This window comes from Dermacentor albipictus, chromosome 1 (assembly GCF_038994185.2).
Source record: "Dermacentor albipictus isolate Rhodes 1998 colony chromosome 1, USDA_Dalb.pri_finalv2, whole genome shotgun sequence".
NCBI classification, from domain to species: Eukaryota; Metazoa; Arthropoda; class Arachnida; order Ixodida; family Ixodidae; genus Dermacentor; species Dermacentor albipictus.
This window is the reverse complement of record NC_091821.1, coordinates 499,914,066-499,933,112: the sequence shown is the minus strand read 5'-3', so window position 1 is coordinate 499,933,112 and position 19,047 is coordinate 499,914,066. Positions and strand designations below refer to the sequence as shown.

Below are 19,047 nucleotides of genomic sequence, written 5' to 3'. Positions count from 1 at the left end.
TTACAATAAAACGGGTCCTAAAATTGCGTGCGCGTTAGAATCGAGTGCTACACTAAATCTGTGTTACCATGTCGTCATCTGCATTTCAAAATGGCCGCCTCGTACATGCTTCAAGCCTAGCTGCCATAGCTTTCTCCACGTGCTGTAGTATGTGTGCTTAGGCCATGGTTCCTGGCTGCACCGTCCATTTTCCCATTTTCTGTGTTTGCTCTATTAGCGTGGAAGTGCCGACTGCAAAGACATGCCGAGTTGATCACGATGCCGCAATTAAAAGGAAAGCCATCATGTGTGTGGAGATGGACGGAAATCAGGCTGCATCACGGGCGTTCGGAGTTCCCGAAACTTGCGTGCAAGATTGGCACAAACAGGAGAAGCGTTTTACACCGGCAGCTGCTATGTACAGCATGGCCACGTGGTCCCTATCTTGAAAGCGATCTGCGACGGAGACAAGACTTTACGCATTTAGGTGCACTGCGCTCTGCTCTCGCCGCTTAGTTCACATTAAAGCGAAAAGCCGCACAGACGTCAATTCTCTCACTCCTGCTAACGCATTTCCTCATTCCAGCATTTAAAGAGTTTCCACGGACGCTGAGTGAGACATGTTCAGGTTTGCTTGTGCGTATGACACCGTGCTTGTTAAATTAGTTAGTTAGCGAATGTTTAGAAGTTAATATGGGCTATGGAACTGCTGTCCTTACTTTTCGTATAGGTGCCTGCTAATTTGCCATCGTAATCGATGCTTCACCTTTCGGGTGAAACTGACTTCTTTTATTTATCGAAACTTTTGTGCATTGTGAGTAAATCTTTTGTTTTTTCCAAATGAGAAAAAGTGTTATTTATCTATGAAAGAATGAGATGCATGTTACTCTAAAGGAGTTTTCTTTTTTTTAGGTCATGGCAAATGGGTGCATGTTACATCGAGGGTGTTTTTTTTTTTTTGTCACGGAATACGGGTGCACATTACAATCGAGGGCGCATTAGAATCGAGTAAATATGATATCTGCTGACCAGTGCTTATTTTACCGACTTCATTATATCAAGGTTTATTTGCACTTATACATGGAACATCACAGCATAGGCGACGGTGATGGAAAAAATTCACCTGGTGTGTCCTTATAATTGGTATTGCAGTAAAAACACTGAAATAGAGAGAAAGCGCAATGAGATGGCAATGAAGGGACGAAGGCAGGCAGCGGTTGAGTGATGTGAAAAAAGCAAAGCGAAACGAAAAACGAGAGGAAAGGAAAAAAGGAGGTTGATGAGGTCCGCAACCAACCCAGTCAGCCACCTTGCTAGTAGGGAGCCTGAAAAGCAGTATGAGCTTACGGCATGCGAAAGGCCGCTCTCCTGACGGAAGGGACAGAGTCACAAGGAGCTTCCAATGGCTGATGGTGCTCTTCACTTGCACCCATCGTTGGGTTCAGTCATATGAGATGGGACATGCGTAATCTCGCATCATTTAGTCAAGGTTTTTAATGCATTCTCTCCATAGAAAGTTCGGCAGAACTGCACTAAGCAGTCATAAAACCTGAGACATTGCAAAATTGGGGAACACATAAGAGAGGTGCCACTGTGCTTGTACAATATTCGTTCATGTGGCATAAAAGTATAGTTGTCGTTAATAATGTCAACAGTATCGGAAAAAAATTATGCCAGCCTTGAGACATGTAAGAAAGAAATGACTAGAAAAGATTCTCGTACGAAATGGCAATGATCACAGCAATGACGACATCTGCTGTGTTTGAGTAACGAGATCATTATTCAGTTTGGGGTGTTGGTTTAATCTATGAAACTGGGTCAGATTTTTATATTTTTATTATATAATTTACAGGATACTGCCGGCCTTAGTCTTAGGTCTTAGGCAGAAGTAGGAGTGGACAGTGCGACATACAGATGAAAAAAAAAAAATTAACAGGAAAAATCATTACAAGAATTTAATACATTGCAAGAGACATATTCCCTGATCCGCACAAGCCGTACAGAGCATTCCAACGAAAAAAGCATCACAAAATTCCAATATATATTAAAATATGGATATTTGCTGAACCGCAAAAGCTGTACAGAGCATATTGATAACAAGGAGTCACATTCATACTGGTATGCTGAAAGACATTGCGCATGCTCGTAGGTTGAGCAGCAAAAAATCTACAAATAGTAATGACAAGCAAGCGAAAATAGCACTTGCGTATATTGTAAATCAAAAAAGGAAAAAGAAAAATTACATTTATACATACATATATGTACATATAACATCAAGTCTAAATGCTATGCAGCTGGTTGCAGAATGACTGGATGGTTGGGCATTCCACTGTTCTGGCAGAGAGCACATTCCACTCACCTATTGTCTGAGGAAAAAACGTGTTTTTAAATATGTTTTTCTCCAAGAAAATTCCTTTATTTTCTTTGGATGATTAGATCGTGTTGCACGTCTAGTAACTAAAGTAATATACATATCCTTATCTATCCCCAGCATATCATGGTAAAGTAAATACATGTATTTCAGATGGTCCCTATATCAGCTTAATTTTAATGTTTCCAGGTTAGTTTTGTTAATAAGTACAGTCGGAAATACGTGCCAGCTATAACAGTTAAATATGAATCTAATAGATACCTTGATGGGGTACCTTGAAATGGGATACCTTGAAATGGGATACCTTGAAACATAATTCTAGTGTAAGATTAATTTTAGTGTAGAATTGAATTGTGATTGCTTTCTTGTGAGGCCCAGTTGCCAAACCTTGCATGAAAAGTTGGGAAGTTGCCATTTTTTGCAATACACGGGTTTAGGAGATTGTTTGGAAAGGTGTTTGTCCTGCAGTGGCCACAATGATAGGCTTAAAGGACACCTCATCACGCCCCGTAGCAAATTTTTGTTATATGCTGAAAGTCGTTACGTGTCCTCTAGGGAGCATTCTGCCACAAAAATTTTTCAAATCGGCTAATTAATAGCCGAGATATAAATATTTCAGTGCCTCAAACCAATGATTTTAGATGGCGAGCTCCACTGCCAAGCGAGACACCCTCTCCACTTGCCCCGTCTAGCCTCCACAAGCGAAATTCCTTCCCTGCGTTCTCCCATACTGGACCTCGAGGATCGCGTGGTGCATACATCACGTCATATGCCTCATTCTTTTTTTCCTTGCTTTTTTACGGCGCGGCGCAGTTCTGCTGATTGCAACGCGCATGAGCTGTTATTGATTGTCTTGTTTAGCGCAGCGCACGATTTTGCACGCTATGCACAAGGAAACATGTCTTGTGGTATAATTCAGTGCCACACGAACACTGAGGCCGAACAAGCGGATAGCAGAGCATGATCACGCGCTGGAACATGGTAGAAGATGGTATAGTTTCGGTACCTACGCACGTTACCGCACGACCGTGGGAACAAGCAGACGAAGCAGAAGTACATCTCTCTTGCTTCGGTGCAAAGTAAAACAAAAAACACAGACATTCTGTTTGTGTGTTTTATTATTTCACTAAACTTCAATTCATCAATTCAAGCAACAGATCGTACAGATAACAGATGTTTTCTTGAATAATTATCGAAGTCACGTGTCACCACGAGCGATGTCACGCTGCAGACACGATTACGTAGGCGCAGGAGCCCAACTACGTCACCGTCCCTCTCCGGGCTGATTTGCCGCGAGTGGAGAGGCAAACGGCGTTCGGATTGAAATTTCAGGCCTTTCCATGGCGTGTGGCGATGTAATTCTTTGCAAACACGATCGTTGGCGCACATTGTTTGCTCTGCGCTTGTCAGCTCAAAATGGCCAGACCTGGTGAGGGGCCCTTTAATGAGCAATGAATTGCTCACTAGGTAACCATACAGAATTTTGGCCACTTCTGCGCAGGACATATGCATGTGGCACCGCTTCACCTTGTTGAGTGGTGTCATTAATTGGAGCTAATCGTGCTGCTATGGCTTCTTTAAGTCGAAGTGAAAGTTCCCTCGAGGCAGGTGAGTGTGTTTGAAAAAGTGCATCCGGAACATGCGATGCAGCAACCATCAGCCACACGTCGGCCAACATGGTGGACGGCATCGACCTGGAGGAGATTAAACACTTTGCCAAGGCATTCAAGCTGCGACGACTCAGCCTGGGCCTCACCCAGACGCAGGTTGGTCTGGCCCTGACTTCCTCGGAGGGGCCCTCCTACAGCCAGAGTGCCATCTGCAGGTGGGTGAGAGAGTGACTGAACATGCACCATTTCCATTTACATCACAGCAGCTGTGGTGATAGCATGGGCTTATCCTATCAAAAGCTTACTGAGCAGGTGAAAAATCGAGAGAAAAAAGTAGTTATGCATATCCCATGCACTCTTGGAATCAATGCTATGCAGAGCATTTAGGAGCTAGCTGGCTGGCCAGCATATTTTATGGTTCTGCAAAGTCTTATCAGAGAAACTAAGGTGTTTTTAAGGCAAACAAAATTGTGTGTGTTGCGAACCTGAGTGTGATGACAGCTGCAAGATGGCGATGGCATGATGACTGACTTTTTTTGTTTACTATAGCGAAGATAAGTTGCAACATGTTCTGATGCGACCCGAGCCAATCCTGAAAATAATACAATATTGCACAGTCTCTAGATAGCATCATCTATTCTCAGGAAAAGACTGGGTTATGTGGGCTGATCCTGAAGGCTGTGCAGTCCAACTTAGTGTTGCAAGACAGTGGTAAGTCTGTGGCCAAATGGAAGCTGATTCGCACATACGTTCTTGCTCGTGCTTGTGCTCTACAGAATGTCGCACTCTCCAATCAACTCAAAGAGCTAGTCACCATTCCAAGGGAGAATTGTGCTTGCGAGTTTGACCAAATTGGTAGAGCATCAGTCTGTTGGGCCGAATCCCCAGGTTTGATCCGGCTATGGGTACTTCAATTCCTTATTTTTTTTTTTTATTGACGAGGCCCAAAACGATGCAAGACAGGAACCTATATATCTTCCTGTCTGCAAGGAACCAAAGAACGCTTTGCATTAAAAAGAAAGAAAGAAAGAAAGAATGAACGTTTCAGCATGGGATAGTCAACTTGTGTTTTCCTATTCGTAATATTTCCACCTCTTTGTGGCTTTTTGCAGCACTGATTTGCTATAACCTTCCATCATACCAGAATGGTCTGTTGCAAGCTATAGTGCTCAGGAACCAGCTACTGAATTGCACTTTGCATTCATAATCACAGAAAATAACCAAAGTGAAAACAAGCACAGCACCAGAATAAGTCGAGATATTGCCAAAGATTCCTGTGCTCCTGTGCAATGCCATAAAAACATTTTCTGAAGTCGTGTCACGTATGATCCTCATAGTCCCTGGCAGGTATGGTTTGCAAAATTGTCACTGTTAATTAATGAGCTTAAAGTTGTGCCATTCAGTAAATGATGCTACATGATAACAGTTCTGCTATAGCTAAAGCCCGTGCCATCAGCTACCCACTCATTCATTTAAAACACATTTCAGTTAGTACAACAGCGCAGTTGTTGTTTAGCATAAAATGGGTTCGCTAGTGTGGAGTGGTGCCACATGAAAAATACGTTTGAAGTGCATTCCATGTGGCTGTTTCTTTATGATGACATCAACCAGATCTGAAGTTACTCTGAAGTAATCTGATAACATTGCCAGAAATGTTGATAAGCTGAGTCAGCAATGAGCATTTTGGGAATTTGTAAACTGTTGTTTATTTACCTGCTTCACTACCTGCTGAGTCACTTATGCATGTTGGTTGATGCTTACACAACTCAGGAAAAGAAATAGTGGAGGCATGCTAGTGTGCTCAGATGCAGCCCAAACTGGAAAATGTGGGACATCCCTTGCATGTAATAACTTGCGAGCATATGTAACTTGTTACCAAAGATTGTGTGGCACCAAGCTAAGCATGTGTACGGAAATAATGTCAGCTTGACATAGAACGGTCATAGTAGAAGTGAAAGGATGTCTTGAGCTAGCTCTCACGTGTTCTTGTTTTAATGGATTAGAATTCTTAGGGTACTTCACGCACTTTCCAGGGGCCAACTCTCTATGTTTGTATCTGTGTGTGTTTGTATCTAACCATTATCCCACGTCACAAGGGTTCCTCTCAGCCCTAGCAGCCCGATGCATTAACAGGCTGCACCACAAATGCACTGTGTGTGTGCCACTGAGTGTTGCAAGCGAGGGAACAATTCTCCACATTCACAGGCACCGGCATGCCACGCTTCCTGTCTTGGAGGCCACGCATGGACTTCTCAGCAGTGCCACTGGAGTGCGCAGCATGCGCAGAAATAAGCGCATGCTGTCTGCTGCCTGACGCATTTCTCAGCGCTTGCACACACCGACGCGTCATGCTTCACGGTAGTGGCACTAGATGGTGCCAAGTATTCTTAGGGAAGCATAAAAGAGGCATCCCTCTGCAGTACAAGCCTCACACACAACTTGTTTCACTGGTGGCATTACAATGTGTTGCTATATTGATTCAATGCTAAATGCATTACTGTCTACAGTCATCATGAGAGGGGCTCTCTGAAATTTTTACTTGTCTACCATTACGGTCGTATAACATGAAGTCAAGATTGTCACGACATCTTCTCAGGAAGTACCACAATAAAAAGGGACGACAACACTGACCAATGATAAGGAAGAAAAAATTAAGTGAGTTTGAATTTGAATGGCTGAAGTTTTAAAGCAGCGAGATGGCAAAAGGGGTTAGTTAGTTGACATTCATCTTCAGAACTTTTCAAAACACAACGAAACGATGAAAGATAGAGGAACAACAAGACAAGGCACTTATGTCTTGTTCTTTGTCGTTCTTCTTTCCATTGCACTTCAAAAAGTTCCAGAAAGGAAATGTTAAGCTTTTGAAGGCAGGACCCTTAGCAAAAAAGTTCCATGGAAAAACCCATAGCATTTCAGATTACTGAACACGGTGCAATTGGCCACGCGATCGAGCAGAGTCGCTGCCTGGCAGGCCCTTGCTGAAATAAAAGATAGTGTAAATTACACTGCACGTTGTCTGCTAGGCATTACGTGTTTACATGTGCATGTATGGTGCGAATAGCTTTAAAGGCTGCTTCCTTTGTGACTTGGTGACACGATTGGGACATGTACACCATGATAAAGCTTGGTGTACTTTATTTGCACTCTGTAGAATGGCGCTTACCTTAACAGCACAATAGCCACACAAGAATCACTTAGGCAGGCATGAAGATGACACTAAGGACATAATTGCGCAACACTGTGGGACAGCTGGATTATAACAACTTCTGGCGCAGGCTTGAAACAGCTTTGGATGTGTCCACAGAGAGGGCAAAAAAGAAATCGAGTGGAATAAAGTTGATCGTAGTAAAACCTCGTTAAACCGTACCCGCTTAAACAGTAGTTTCGGTTTAAAAGTAGTAAAGTCAATTCCCCGACTCGGCGGCCATTGAACATAATGTATTTTGTATCCGCATAAACCGTACCAGCTTATTGCGTACGCATCGGTTAAAACGTAGCGTTTCCACTTTTCGTCGCGCAAACACGGCGGTGCGTCGTCTCCATCGGGCGGCCCGGCAGAACAACAAGCCTCAGAGATCGGTACAACGGCCTCCAAGCGCCCTGTGCGTTTTCACGTGAAGCCGCATCAACATCAACATCATTTCGACGCCGCATGGACGCCGTGCCGGAGAGCGTTGTGGCGTCGTGCAAGCGAGGACTCGCGTCATGCCGAAGCTAGGATAAAAAAGACGCCGGGTGCTCAGCATAGAAGAAAAGGTAGACATCGTCCGTGCTACCGAACGTGACACGAAGAAGTCGGCGCTGGCCCGCGATATGGATCTGCTGTTGACTACAGTGTGTGGCATTTGGAATGCGAAGTTGCTCGGCAGCGCTGCTGCGACCGCGAAGAGATGTCGGCTACGAGGTTCGATTTTTCACCATCGTTGCCGCCGTTGTTGCCGAAGTGTTAACTAGCGACAGTGATGAGGACGACACGGAAAGCGACAGCACGGGCTATTCAGGCCCGACAGTGGCAGAAGCTGCGCGTTACGTCAGCCTCATGAATGCGATCGTCGCAAGGAGAACAGGGGCGCGATAACGTAATTATTCCAAACGGAAAGTTCTCCGAACTCCGGCACCCGGCAATGATAAAGGCGCCCCGGGACTTATGCAGCACTACTGCGCGCGTGCACGGAGAATACGCAACGCCAACGAGGAATCTGCCGTGCGAGTGTTTGCCGAGAGGAGGAGGGCTGGCTGAGAAGCTGGCACGCAGCTTCAGTAAGTTTGAGGCCGCTGTCGTCGTGCTAGGCCGCCGCGATATCAAACGAAAATAACAATTACGTCCCGCGAAGTGAATAAATACTGCATGTTTTTCCCCTTTCCTCGCACTCTCTCTGAGTTCCGTTTTCGACAGATAAGTGGGCGATCTCATGCTATTTCGCTTAAACAGTACTACCGTTTAGTACGTACTTTTTCCGAGCTCCGGCCGACTACGGTTTAACGAGGTTTCACTTAATACAAAACTGCTACATGCTTAACATGCGAGTTCCATAACCATCACTGCTCTGTCATATTCTTTTCCAAGTGGTATAATGAAGATTTTTGGGAAATTTCACTTAGGTGCATTTCCGGTTCCATCATGGTTATCTTTAGAGTCACTATCAGTCCAACGGAAAATAAATAGGCAACAATTACTCCCGCTCATTGGGCGCTATCGGTATGAAAACGAGCCTAAAAGTGAGAACTATTTTGGAGCCTATTGGTCCCGTCAGTAACCTTTAGCTGTCACATATTGGATCCTATTAGTGCCAATACAAATCTATTTGGTCCTATAACCAAAAATTAGTTGTCTCCTATTTTTAGCAATGCAAATTCTATTGCTACTATAGAGGACAAATAGCTGTCACACATTGGACACTATCGGTACTGATAGAATCCAAATAAAATCCATTTAATTTCAATAAGTTAACTATCGAACCCATACAACTGCTCTATTAAGGCAGTAGAAAATTCTGTTGCCATTTTTGCTAGGGGCAGTTCGAATGTTCTCACTTTCTGTGTGCCAGTTTTTTTCTGACGTTCAAGAAACTCAATTCATCTGAGTAACAGGTTAGGAGGCTTTAAATTCAAAAGCTATTTATTGCCAAGTTGCAGTGACATTGAAGAATCACAGTGCGAAAAGAAGCATGATTTAACACTTTATTGGGCAATCTTGTGCCCAGAAAGACAAGCAACACTAGAAATGCAATGATAACAGCAAGCGGACTCAGTCATTGAGAGTTGAAGTCACTTGTCAAGTCTGTCAGCTAATTACACACGCACAGTTAAACCTTGATGTAACAACGTCAGCAAAATGAACGTGAGGCTTATAGCGCGTTAAAAAGACAAGGACGAAAGTGAGACGTGACACACACAGGCGCTAACTTGCAACAATCTTTATTTCGAGCAAGGAACCCATACATATATACAGCTTTTTCGCGTACATCATACATGCGCTGTTTACAAAAAAACCTTTACACACTATTGCGCAGGTACGATAACCCTTTGCGGGAAAGGGCAATTGATTTATTAAATAAAAAAAATTATAGAAGCGCGAAATTATAGGAGCAGAAATGATTGATAGGCTTGGCGATAACTGTGTGTCAAAACCATCAATTGCCCTTTCCCGCAAAGAGTTATCGTAGCTACGCAATAGTGTGTAAAGTTTTTTTTGTAAACAGCGCATGTATGATGTATGCGAAAAAGCTGTATATATGAATGGGTTCCTTGCTCGAAATAAAGATTGTTGCAAGTTAGCGCCTGTGTGTGTCACGTCTCACTTTCGTCCTTGTCTTTTTAACGCGCTATAAGCCTGACGATGTCTTACCAACAAGCCCAAATCACTGCTTTACAGTAAAATGATCAATTTGCTTCATTATATCTAAATTTCGTTGTATATTGAAATTCCACCTTTTATTTATGCAAATAAGTACAGTCGCCGATCGATTTTTCTTACAAGGAAAAAGGCCGCAGAATTTTCCAAATTATTGGGCAGTTGTAAAAAGCAAACTTGAATGAGAAAACAATTCATTTTGTTGAATTTGGGAGTCGTCGACGAACGGTACAATTTTAGGCCATGTCAATGATATCTTCACTTAGGCGGTACGAATTAAGCGAAGCCCAGCCATGCTTTTGCGTGTACTCTGCCCCCGTGGCTGATAGCGCACCTCCCCCCTCTCCCCCCCCCCCCTACCCGCACTGGGACGACGCTATCATGAAAAGCACTGGTAGCGGGGAGCAAATGCTTCGTCTGCCTCTCGCTCGAACAGGTCACCGAAACTCAAGATTACGCATTCTCCGATACCAAACGCATGCGAGAAGACAGCTCACATGATGGCAAGTTGTCTTCGCACACCCACTCCTTGCACCTGCGGCAGACTATCTCTAAAGCAGGGTGCGCAGCTGCGTATGCGCACAGCCATGCTTACAGCCACGTGCAGCCACGACCGAGAGGTGTGCCAGAAATCGAGACGTGTGCAAATTTACCCCCCACTTCCCCACCCCTGCCCCCTCGCAGTGCGCTTGATCGTGTTACCACAAGTTCGCTCCCCTTCCTTTCCTTCCTTTTGCTCACGCGGGAAGGTGCCACTCGTGAAGCGGTGGTCAGTGGTGGTCTGACTGTGCCATTTACACCATTTTGATATACTTCGACTTGCCTGCTCCTGGCTGCGCCACTCAAGTGCCATTGGCACCAACTGCGCAAAAGTGCAGTATTTTCGCTGTTTCATGGCAGTGCAATGCGTTCAGTAGGGTTATGCAGCTACAGTCAACGACCAATTTCCCGGATGCCCGATAATTCAGATGCTTTCTTGGCACTTCCACGGTACCCCATAAAGTCTATGTATAGGAATGTCTCAAATTTCGAACAGAAAAACCCTTCGCTGTCCGATTTTCTGGACTCTTTGCGGTGACCGCAGGTCCAAAACGGCATTGATCGAAGCCACCACCATCACCATTTTGATTATGTCGCCGCCTTGAACAGGCGTGCTCATACGTAGATCCCCTGGCCTCCATAGCCACCATGGTGGCTATGGCTGCCTATGTTCTACTTCTACGGTGGCTACTTCTATGTTCGCTACCAAGCTTCTTGCTGTTCAGTGCCATGTATTTTATAAAAACAATTTGCCACTGTTATTAGTGGTGCCAACTCTGCGTTTGTAATCCTCATCAATGGCTTCGAGGCTTGGAAAGCATGATGCGTTGCATAATTCCGGTTCTCAAAAGTCTGTTTCGCGCTTAATGAAAAGTGTTATGTGGTGAAGCATACACTCTTAACCAAAATTGCGCTTTTGGGGTCATATCTTGCCACACCACAATAATCGTCATCTGTCTTTTCCGCAATTCCTTTCTTTAATGCTGTGAGCATGGTACTTCCAAGTCACAAACGACATGCATGTTATCAGCATGACAGAGCATTCTCGACGGAAAAGTAGTGGGCGCGGGGTTTTCAAGAAAGGAAATGCAAGCAAAGCAAATGACGATTACAGTCGCCGACCGTTTATTCGGACCTCACGGGGACTGCGAAAATGTCCGAATAAACAGGTGTCCGAAAAAGCAGATTAAGAAAAAAAAATGAAATCCTTTATTTCCACGCACTTATTCGGGCTCGGCAGTAGGCTTGGAAGAAATCGTGAATGCGCCGTTGCACGCTGTTCCGTTTACGCGCTATCAGATAAGTCTGAATCTCAGATAGGGTCGTACGGTCACTATTAGCGGCTGAAAGCACAGTCACTGTTTGTACACGCTCCGCATGCCACGGCAGCGCAGCACATGGTGCGTCATCTTCCGACTCATCATCGTCCGGCGGTGCAGCAGAAACCTGACGAATGATCTTGCCGTCGTTAAGTTCTGCGCATGTCAATACAGCAGTGTCAGCACCTATGAAACTGTCAAATGAGACGGTGTCCGGAATCGCAATGCAACCACTGCGCAGGTCTCGGCAGAACATTTCCCGCGTCAGTAGGGAGCACATCGGAAGGCGACAAGTCTTAGGCCTCCCGGCACCCGCTTGCCGGCATTCCCCAGCGCAGTCTGCGCCGGCACTGTCGGCGCCATTAGACCCTTGACGCGATGTTTACGTATGCTGCGTTGGATCACCGAAACTTCGACACAGCACACAAAGCAAACACCACCGTGCCGACACCAGTCGCACAAACGAAAAACGCGGCCTGCTCGCAGCGTCTTGCGCGAAGAAACAAATCAGCTGCTGGATTGTCTTGACATGGCTTACTAAGCTGAAACCGGAACTGCTGCAGAGCCACTCTATCTAACCAGGCAGAAACGATCACGACCTACTGAACTACAGACCTGCACAGATCTCCCTCCTCCAGCACGCCTGGTCTAGTTCGCCCCTTTTGCCGCTAGGGAAAGAACGTACGAGCAGAGTGGCGCTAGTCATAACCTGTTCGCTGTCGTCTGCTTCTGCGATCTGTTCAGCGCTTGTCTTGCCATTTCGGCAGGCACAAAGCGCTTGTTTTGGCGGTAAATGAATAAATTCACAAATATACAAAAGAAGACATATTTGCGAATGCTTTGCGTTTGAATAGTGAAACTAGAAGAGGATGAGCGGTGCAAGAAATGTAAACAACGAGCATAGGTGGCCGCTGCAATGCTAGATCAACGGCATAAATTTCGCTTTCCTAGCCTCCTTAAGAGACTGGAAAAATTGTTTAAAAAGATTCATAGGATAATCTAGCTTTCTTTAGTTGATTACAGACAGCCTAATGTCGTAGATGACATTAGGATTTACTACTGTGTGCCGTAGTGAAAGGAAGATGATCTGGTAAAAGTATAGTAAAAGTATTCACTAGTAAGTCCTCCACCTGATATGTGCAATAGTCTGATCGATTCTGTTTCAAGGGAAGGTGAGCATATCTTGTTTTTAATATCGTTGGATGTGTAGCTCAGTAGAAAGCTTGCAAAAAATTAAGCGATCCCAGTGCTTTAAAACGTGCTGCAGTGCAGGCCTTAAAAATCGTGTCACGGAACTCTTTTCAAACTGTAAAGCTAGCTTTTCCGCGTAGTACGGCGGCAGCATAACGGTGGTGCTGAAGATACGTACGCAGTGAAGCTGTGTGCGTAATTCACTTTTTGAACTCGTGACGCATTCACGGACAACTTTTAAGAGTTAAAATGAGTGGTAATCGTTCTGCCATCGAACATTACGGTGGCTTCAAGTTTCTAAAGAGCGCAGACGCGAATTTTACAACGTGTACAATGAAACTGTTGGGTACGTTGCGAACTCTATACACAATGCGATTTATAATAATCTCCTTTAAAAAGGCAGTGGGAGCGGCTATTTAACGCTATTTTAGAGAGCAGCGGACTACACGCTCCGACATTTTTTAGGTTCGGTGAGTCAACTTTTGGAGCCAAGTGACCGATCAAAGCCTTGTGACATCTCTGTCACTGTGTTAGCAAAAATCGTCAACTAGAGAAGCAGTTCGTCGCAACACAACAGCTGCCGTACTACTTACAACGCCGCACAACAGCCCACCTCGTAGCAGACGAACAAGTTATAAAAGCGCCACCTACGGCAGTCAGTTGAACGAAAGTCGGCGCAAGCTGCTCCCATAGAAGCCGGATATCTGTGCAGGTCTGGAGTTCCAGTAGGTCGTGGAAACGATGATGATGAGCGGGGATTTCCAGTAGCGCCACTTCGTGGGGCAGCAAGGAAACTCCGTTCAAAATAAAAATGGCGTTCAGCAAGTCGAACCATGCACCGGTCAGAGTCGGTGCATGGTGCTCTTGACCGAGTTGGCTCAAGGAGTGTCCGAAAAATCAGACGAGAGGTTGCAAGGTGTCCGAACTTTCGGCAGTTGTTATACATTATGGTCTCTGGGGAGAATAATCGCGCATGTCCGAATTTTCGGAGTCCGGAAAATCGGTCGGCGACTGTATTGTTGTGTGGCAAATATACACCCAAAACGGTGTACTACCTTTGTCTAAGAGTGTACCAAGAGTGGGAAGGAGCAATCGTCATGGGACACAGTATGCATTCCTTAATTATACATGTGTGCACCTGCCATTTCCTGTCACAGTACGAGCAGGGCATGCAATCAGTGCATTCTACCGGTGCTATCATATGGGGCAGAAACTTGGACACGACAAAGAAGTTTGAAAACAAGTTAAGGACCACGCAAAGAGCAGTCGAACAAAGAATGTTAGGCGTAACATTAAGGAGACAGGAAGAGAGTGGTGTGGATCAGAGAGCAAACGGAGATAGCCGATATTGTAATTTACATTAAGAGAAAAAAATGGAGCAGGGCAGGTCAGTTAATGCGTAGGTTAAATAACCAGTGGACCATTAGAGTTACAGAATGGGTGCCAAGAGAAGAGAAGCACAGTCGAGGACGGCAAAAGACTAGGTAGGGTGATGAAATTAAGAAATTCGCTGGAGCTAGTTGGAATCGGTTGGCACAGGACATGGGTAATTGGAGGTCGCAGGGAGAAGCCTTCATCCTGCAGTGAACACAAAATAAGCTGATGATGATGATGATGAGCACTGATACACCTAATAAGTGTACTGGCAGGCCTTGTGAGCTATTTCAGATGTGCCTGTGGTGATTTGAGCCCTTGGGGCAGTAAAAGGCATGCACTTGTTTTTTCAGACTGTCTGATATTTCGGACATTTTCGCAGCCCCCAGGAAGTCCAAAAAATTGGATGTAATCCACCATATGAATCGATTTGTCAACATTCAAATAATTCAGTTTGCAACTTGATTACCTACTGCTGTTTCTTTCGCATATTTGGTGAAATACTCGGCTGAGATAGATCCATTGCGTGCAGCCTTAACAAGGTGCTCAGTCGGTTTCAGGACAAAATAACATTTAATTCTGGAGTTTTTACATGGCAATCCTGTCCGGGTACGAGGGTCGTCAGAGTCATCAACTCCAATTGAAACAATTTCTATACCCGATGCTGACAAAGGGAACATTGACGAAAGCAGCACCTCTCTACGAAGAGATAGGACCCATTAACCACTCGAAGGCACATAGATCATATCACATAAGTGTGTTCATGCACACAGGTTCACATGTTTGCACATGCAGTTCAGAACTTTCTGGTTATCTGCGAACTTCTATGCACACTTACAATAGTCACCAGCTTTGACGGTTGTCAAAAACATGTATACATCATCTCACAACTAATCGCTGGTTAGCCACTCGTACGTACATATTAGTGGCAAGCTTTCTGCGACGGCTTGTGGAAAGCTTGCTTTTCGCATCGGCCAACAGCCAGTTTTCACCATGGCTCACTGTCTTGGCCGTTAGGTCTAATCGGCAGTGCTTCCAAAGGTCGGTTGGGTATTGGCAATAACGGTATGGTTTTATGCCGAATCGACTTCTATCTATTTGCAGAGGCCACACGATAGACGGGAAGCTGACAAACCACCTCATAATGAAAGCGAGTGTATGGAATGGCAGGAGCATTGTTCTCCACCGTCATCACCATCTTTGCGGCACGTTTTATGAAAGCAACTCATCTTGGGCACCATTCATCGACGAATAGTCTCTTGTCGAGCTTCTATCATTGTTATCTGGCTTAATGCACATCTTGTCTGGTACGGTAAAGCATATCAAAGCACATCTGCCATTTGGAATGCACATAAGACATTTGCCATCACTTTTTGTCTCGTGCCTGACAGCGCAAATTGTTCTAGCACAGTTGTAATTTTACGTCTGTCTTGCACCCAGGAGCATATCTTTGTTCTTATTAGCCGATAAAATTTGATTTAATTGTTCACAAAATTCAGTTCTTTGCCTACCCAAATAAATAATGTTTGCAACATACCGTGCAAGGCATACCATCTGTGGGAAAGCAAACTTAATTGGTCGCTGTTGGCTTTGTGTCATGCTTCACTGTTGAGCAGCACTTAATGATTGCACGGTAATAACAAGGCTTGCCAAATAGCTACAGATTACTGCTGTACTGCTTGAAATGTTCCAAAAAGACCCATTCTTCTGCTTCGAACTGCTCCAAAATGTTGGTATGGCTGCTCCTAAACTGCTCCAGAACAAAATTTTTCCTGCTCCAAAAAATTGCTCCAAATACTGAACTGGCTGCACCACCACCGCACCATCTTTCTTGTCTCACCCTCGCACACTTCACTCGCACCTAAGGCACATATTGCACGGGGTGCAATAGGATCTTATCGCACTTGGACTTTATGCAGTACATGATGCGGCTCCATTTTGGCGGTCGCTCTTGTCATGTGGCACGTGATTTGAGGGGTGCGTTTGCAAGCAGCCACTTGTAATTTAATCTTTTGACTATCTGCATCCATGGAAATTTCAGTTTATTGTCAAAGCATTCCCTTGTGGTGGCAGTGAAATTTCGTTACATAATGAAATCACATACAAACGCAATTTGTTATATTGAGGTTGTAAATACATGGTGTTCTATGGACAAGAGGTTATGAAAAGTAAAATACTTTGTTATATCGAGGTTTAACTGTTTCACATTACATTCCAATATAATCACTCGTGATTGCTTGCATTTGAGATTGTACAACTGCATTTGTGTCACTTAGACATTGTGATTAGACAAAGCACTTTAACTACAGAACCCGTGAGAACATTCAAAAATTTTTGGATAAAGTGGCTTTCTTATTTGATAGCTGCACGCGGGCTTCTAGCAGAGCTTCAAGTCTTTTTATTTGTACGGCACGTTAAACATTTTTATGAAGCTGCTTTGAGCAGGTCCTATCTTTCTTGGCACCTAATTCTTGGCACCCCTTTATTTAATTTTAGGTGCTATGCTGTTGGGCAGACTATTGATTCTCAAACCAAGTCCTGGTGGTGCCTTTCAAGAAGAAATAGACATGTCACAGCTTGTCTTCGAAGCTCCAGTTGTTGCTGTCAGGTTTCAGTGTTGTATAAAGCTTTGCAAAAGGTCGGCTGGTGGCATTCTGGGTTGTTGTAGCACAGTTGTTCAAAGTGGTAGTAAGCTTTCATTGCCATCCATGTCTGTGCTGTGATCTTCCTGGTCTTCTTAGGTACTCTGGCAGCAATCCATGTAGCCTGCGGCTAGCTTGCTGGTCCATGACGATGTTGTTTCCATGGCTTGGGTTTTCAGCGGCTGTCCGGTATGCAGCGATGATCCACAACAATGTTGGAAAATTTTTGGATACGGTAGTCGGGTCAGCAGATTGATCAGTGACATTCTGATCAAAATCAGTCACTGTGCAAGAACGTTTTATGTGTGATATTGATAATGTGTTCCTGAACATTTTAAAACTAAAAAAAAAACTAAAATTGAAACAATAATTAAGACTTATGGTGATTAATAATCTCGTTTAGGATAATTCATTAGTATTGCGCAGGCAGCAGGGCTTTATTGTCTCTGTCAGTTAAAGACACCTTGTTATCAATGTGAAATCTTCTGAATCAGAGTTCATAGGAGTTTAGAAGAACAGGTTCAGAAATTTTGGCCAAATGAAAGATATGAAAGATGACCTGTGAGCACAGAAGCCCGATGTTGTGGGCTTGCACACTCACCTTGTTTGAGTGCAGTGTGTGCTCTGATCACACCTTCAAAAGAGCGCTGATTGTCATACTTAAAGGGCCCCTCACTAGGCCACATAGAAAAGTTGGGTTATATGCTGGAAGTTGCTGCGTGCCCTCTAGGGAGTGTTCTACCGCAAGAATTTTTCAAAAAGGTTCATTAATAGCCGAGGCAGAAATATTTCAGTGCTGCGAACCCATGATTTCAGGAGACAAGCGTCACCGCCAACTTAACACTCTCTCTACTTGCCCCGTCTTCTTTGCATTTCTTCCCTGCATTCTTCCATACCGGAGCTCAAGGATCGCATGATGCATACATCACAGGGCCCGCCTTCCTTTTTTTTTTCTGCTCAATTTTTTGCTGTGCCGTGCACTTCCGCTGACGGTGTCGCACGCTAGTTATTGCGTTTGTCTCATTTCACGCAGTGCACGATTTTGTGCGCTTTGCACGAGAACACTTGACTAGTGGTATAAGTCATTGCTACACAACACTGAGGCAAACGTAAGCGGATCACAGAGCATGATCACGCACTTAAATGCGGTATAAAATGACAGTTTCATTGTCTTCGCGCAACTGAAGGATGTGGGAACGAGCAGACGAAACAGAAGTACATCTCTCTTACTATGGTATAAAGTAAAACAAAAACTTGCAGACATTACGTTTGTGTGTTTTATTATTTCTCTAAACCTGAGTTCTTCTATTGATGCAACAGATTACACAAATAACAGATGTTGCCTTGAATAGTCCTCGAAGTCGCGTGTTACTATGAGCGATGTCGCAGCACATTTACGCAGGCGCACTCGTGCATGTACCTCACCTCTCCAGCTGGGAGTGAAATTCCTATGAGGAGAAGGGCAAAGGGCGTTTAGTTTGAAATTCCAGCTTATTCCATGGCGCGTAGTCATGCAATACTTAGAAGACACAATCATTAGCACGCATTGTATACACTGCGCTTGTCAGCTCAAAATGGCCAGACCAAGTGAGGGGCCCTTTAAGGTTGCGATGAGTATACTGTAAACACCTACGTTGGTGTGGGTGGCACTGGCAGTATCCGAGATGAGAGGGGAGAAAAATGAATGCCCGGTGCTAAACGCAACTCACCACCCTTGCTTAAGGCCGCAAGAAAGTGGCAGCAAGCAAGTGAGCAAGTGGGCAAGTTGATAGACAGGAAGAAGTGTGAAAGAATATAAGGGAGAGGCGGGGGGAGAAGCATGGCTCAGCACAGCGCTGTCTCTTGCTGTCTTGTGAAAATTTTCTGGAAGCGACACTGCCCCCTTGCATAGGCAAACCGCACGTGGCAAACTGGAAGGCACTGAAAGAAAGCATAATCTCAATATAAAAATTCCTAGCACAACAGTGCACCGATGGGACAGTGGCACAAGCAGGCTTGGCTCTGCCCACCATGCAATCAACACAGCTGCTAACATGTGCCTATTTGCTTCTGATGTTGCAGAGAAACTGTTCTTGAGGACTTAGTTTCGTTTTTAAAAGCCCAAGTAGCCCGAGCAGCTCTTTTGGTGCAGGGTGGGTGCAGATCATCGCTACTAGATACTTTTCAG

At 44.6% G+C, this 19,047-nt stretch overlaps 1 protein-coding gene across 3 annotated transcripts in view; it reads left to right on the top strand.

Moving 5' to 3' along the window:
- The window catches only part of pdm3 (pou domain motif 3), a 134,160-nt gene that overhangs the window by 96,703 nt on the left and 18,410 nt on the right, over positions 1-19,047 (top strand). For all 3 annotated transcript variants that reach the window (XM_065441323.1, XM_065441322.1, XM_065441324.2), the window contains exon 12: positions 4,001-4,175. In XM_065441323.1, coding sequence (XP_065297395.1) covers positions 4,001-4,175 — 175 coding nt within the window. The remainder of the gene's footprint in view (positions 1-4,000; positions 4,176-19,047) is intronic.